Source organism: Montipora capricornis, chromosome 9 (assembly GCF_036669925.1).
Source record: "Montipora capricornis isolate CH-2021 chromosome 9, ASM3666992v2, whole genome shotgun sequence".
Lineage (NCBI taxonomy): Eukaryota > Metazoa > Cnidaria > Anthozoa > Scleractinia > Acroporidae > Montipora > Montipora capricornis.
The window spans coordinates 48,947,307-48,949,806 of record NC_090891.1 but is presented as its reverse complement, the minus strand read 5'-3'; the positions used below and the strand labels follow the sequence as shown (position 1 = coordinate 48,949,806).

General features: G+C 38.4%; 1 protein-coding gene across 2 annotated transcripts; it reads right to left on the bottom strand.

Annotated features, from left to right (window-relative positions):
- Positions 1–223: 223 nt before the first annotated feature.
- LOC138016582 (uncharacterized) lies at positions 224–2,189 on the bottom strand. Of its 2 annotated transcripts, none has more exons than XM_068863755.1 (4): positions 2,002–2,189; positions 1,795–1,879; positions 696–893; positions 224–469 (listed from the first exon to the last, which is right to left on the bottom strand). In XM_068863755.1, the coding sequence occupies exons 2-4, from the start codon at positions 1,863–1,865 to the stop codon at positions 424–426; spliced, it is 315 nt and encodes a 104-aa protein (XP_068719856.1). In that variant the 5' UTR covers positions 1,866–1,879; positions 2,002–2,189; the 3' UTR covers positions 224–423. The 2 variants fall into 2 exon arrangements, with proteins under 2 accessions (XP_068719856.1, XP_068719855.1); XM_068863754.1 differs by having other exon boundaries at positions 229–469; positions 2,017–2,189.
- Positions 2,190–2,500: the final 311 nt, after the last annotated feature.

Here is a 2,500-nt window from a genome sequence, read left to right as displayed (position 1 = left end):
CATTGCAAAACCTTGCATTTGTTGTTGTTGTTGCTGTTGCAACAATTGCAAAAAATCATTGTGTTTTTTTTGTTCAAGCTCCAACTGAGCCTTCCTTAGCTCCATCTCCTCTGCCCTCCCCTGTCTTACTTTTTCGCTCTTTTCCCGCAGGAAGGCCACGGTCTCACTTCCAGTAGAGCGTCTTTTTTTAGGTTGTTTGCAACCCACAGAATTTTCTTTTTCATCCTCTTTCCTTCTCTTTGTGGTCCCCAGACTCTCCATGGCCATCTTCCTTACCTCTTCTGCCTTTTCCCTCTCTGCCATGTCATCTTTCCTATTCATGTTGTTTTTGTGGATTTCGTCAGAAGCATCCTCTTTCTCAATGAGATATTCAAGTGCCTCTTCTACTTCTGATCTTGTGGGCGAAATGCCACTTGCCTTTTCTTAATTTTTTATTTTTACTCTCATCCTTTCTGCAAGGAGGTTATATCTGTAACAAGAAGTAAAGGATTTTTTTCAGTTTCACGAAAAATTCCTCTCGCAGGTTAGCTACAAACAATCTGACTATCTATGCAAAATGGTTTGTGTGGCACACCAAGGGCATTTAAAGTTAAGTACATTGCATTACATTTTTATTTTTCGTTTGTTTTTGTTTTGTTCACTTTTGAGCATGATATAGAGGTATTAAATTTCACTTAGAAAATGTGTGATCCTACCTGTCTCTTACCGCCCTTTTGTCTACTCTAAATGGGACATCGATATCCTTCACAGCAACAAGGGCTTCAGCAACTGCTGCCCATTTAGCACTTCTCTGAGTGGTTCCCTTTTTTATATCGGTAAATGGGTCAGTTGTTATAATTTCTCTGCATAACAACATATCATGCTTTTCTGTCCACACCATGTTCCTTTTGAAACTAAAAAGAAAAAAGCAAACAAAAGTTTTATTAGGTGCGGTTACACGGGGCACTTTTACCGTGGTAAATTGCCTTTTTACCACGGGAAACTGTATTTAGTAGTGTGACCGACGCTTCCCGAGGTAAATTTCCCGTGTTAAATATCCATGGATACGTCAAAAAGATCAGTGGAAGCGCCCATGACATTTAACGTGGGAAGTTGGAAGGGTGTTTTGATGCCCGAGGTACAAGAGCCAATCGCTATGCTGATGAAGTTGTGATTAAATTTCCCGCCAATGAATTGCGTGAGATTTCGTTTTACCTCGGTAATCTTCGTAACGTGTGACCCCTAGTTAACACGGTATACTAAAACCCAAGTGTGAGGCACCGTGGGATAATTTACCATGGGAAATGGCATTTACCATGGTGAGTGTAACCGCACCTATTCTATGCAAGATAATTATAGTCTGGCTGGTCGGGTTAAAAAAAATGGTATATGTAGAATAGTACTGAATTTGTAAGTTTCCTCGTCTGTTAATCATAACACTGCCCGATTGGAATGCAATTAATCCAGTGGTTTGTTATTGCACTGTAACGTGCGGTTGCAAGAAACAACTAGCGATTCCCAAACTACGAACGAAATGAGAAATTATTAAACGGGAACAACACTTAAAATTAACGGAAAGCCAGCCGAAAAACAATAACCACACGAGAGGTTATTTTGCGCATTTAGCCGGTAGGTTACATAACTCGGAAGTTTCGTATAGAAGAGCAAGAAAATTCGAAAAGCGCTAGTTACAATAATTTACAATGCCAATGGTTTCTTTCTCCTTTGAAAACTACATATCACTTGTTTAAACTAAGACAGCCATTAAAACACTAAATGATAACTAGTCTAAAACATAGGAAAAATTAAGCAAACCTTGGAGGACAACAAGTGCTTTTTACTGATGAATTCTCCGCCATAATTTTCACTGATGAATTCTCCGCCATAATTTTCGGCACGGCTAAAAAGTAAGCAAACAGTGAGGGTGGTTTTTCGACTCAATAATTGAGTTACATGGATTTATGATAATAAATCAACATTCTTTGGTATTATAATAATGGGTTCTATTTAGTTTTCTCTTACTTTAAGGAAACTTACTATCGAAAAATAGACTGCCGTTTCAACGAAACGGTACTTGCCGCAGTTTGTCGTCGGGAACGTCGACAAGACGAGAGGCCAGAACGGTAACCAGGGGCAACCAAAGTTAATTATGCAGGCCTGCACTTCCGGTCCACGTCCGCGTCATAGATTTGTCCGGTGCTTAAGGTCCCTACTGTCATCACCGTATCAAATTACGTATTGATCGCTAATCCGATTATTTCAAAAAATCCAAAAATATTCGTGCCTCATCAGTTTTCGGTCAAATTTATGTCCAAGAAAGTAGATAAATTGAAGAAAATTTTATTTTCCAGCCAAAAATTCGTAATCAACGCTAAAATGACCAAATTTTGCCTGGAAAACTATTTTTTGTGTTCTTTTTCTTGAATTTTTTCGTTCAAATTTCGCTTTTATAAAATCTTTCAGTTGTCTGTAAATACGTTATATGCTGTTGGAAAGCTTATTTTCTTAGCTTTAAAAAGAT

Excerpts from the sequence above, each read along its gene's own strand:
- LOC138016582 (XM_068863755.1), bottom strand. The coding sequence starts at position 1,865 with ATGGCGGAGAATTCATCAGTGAAAATTATGGCGGAGAATTCATCAGTA. Across the intron at positions 894-1,794 it reads AGCACTTGTTGTCCTCCAAG|TTTCAAAAGGAACATGGTGT; the intron begins GTTTGCTTAATT and ends TTTTCTTTTTAG. Across the intron at positions 470-695 it reads AAAAGGGCGGTAAGAGACAG|ATATAACCTCCTTGCAGAAA; the intron begins GTAGGATCACAC and ends TTCTTGTTACAG.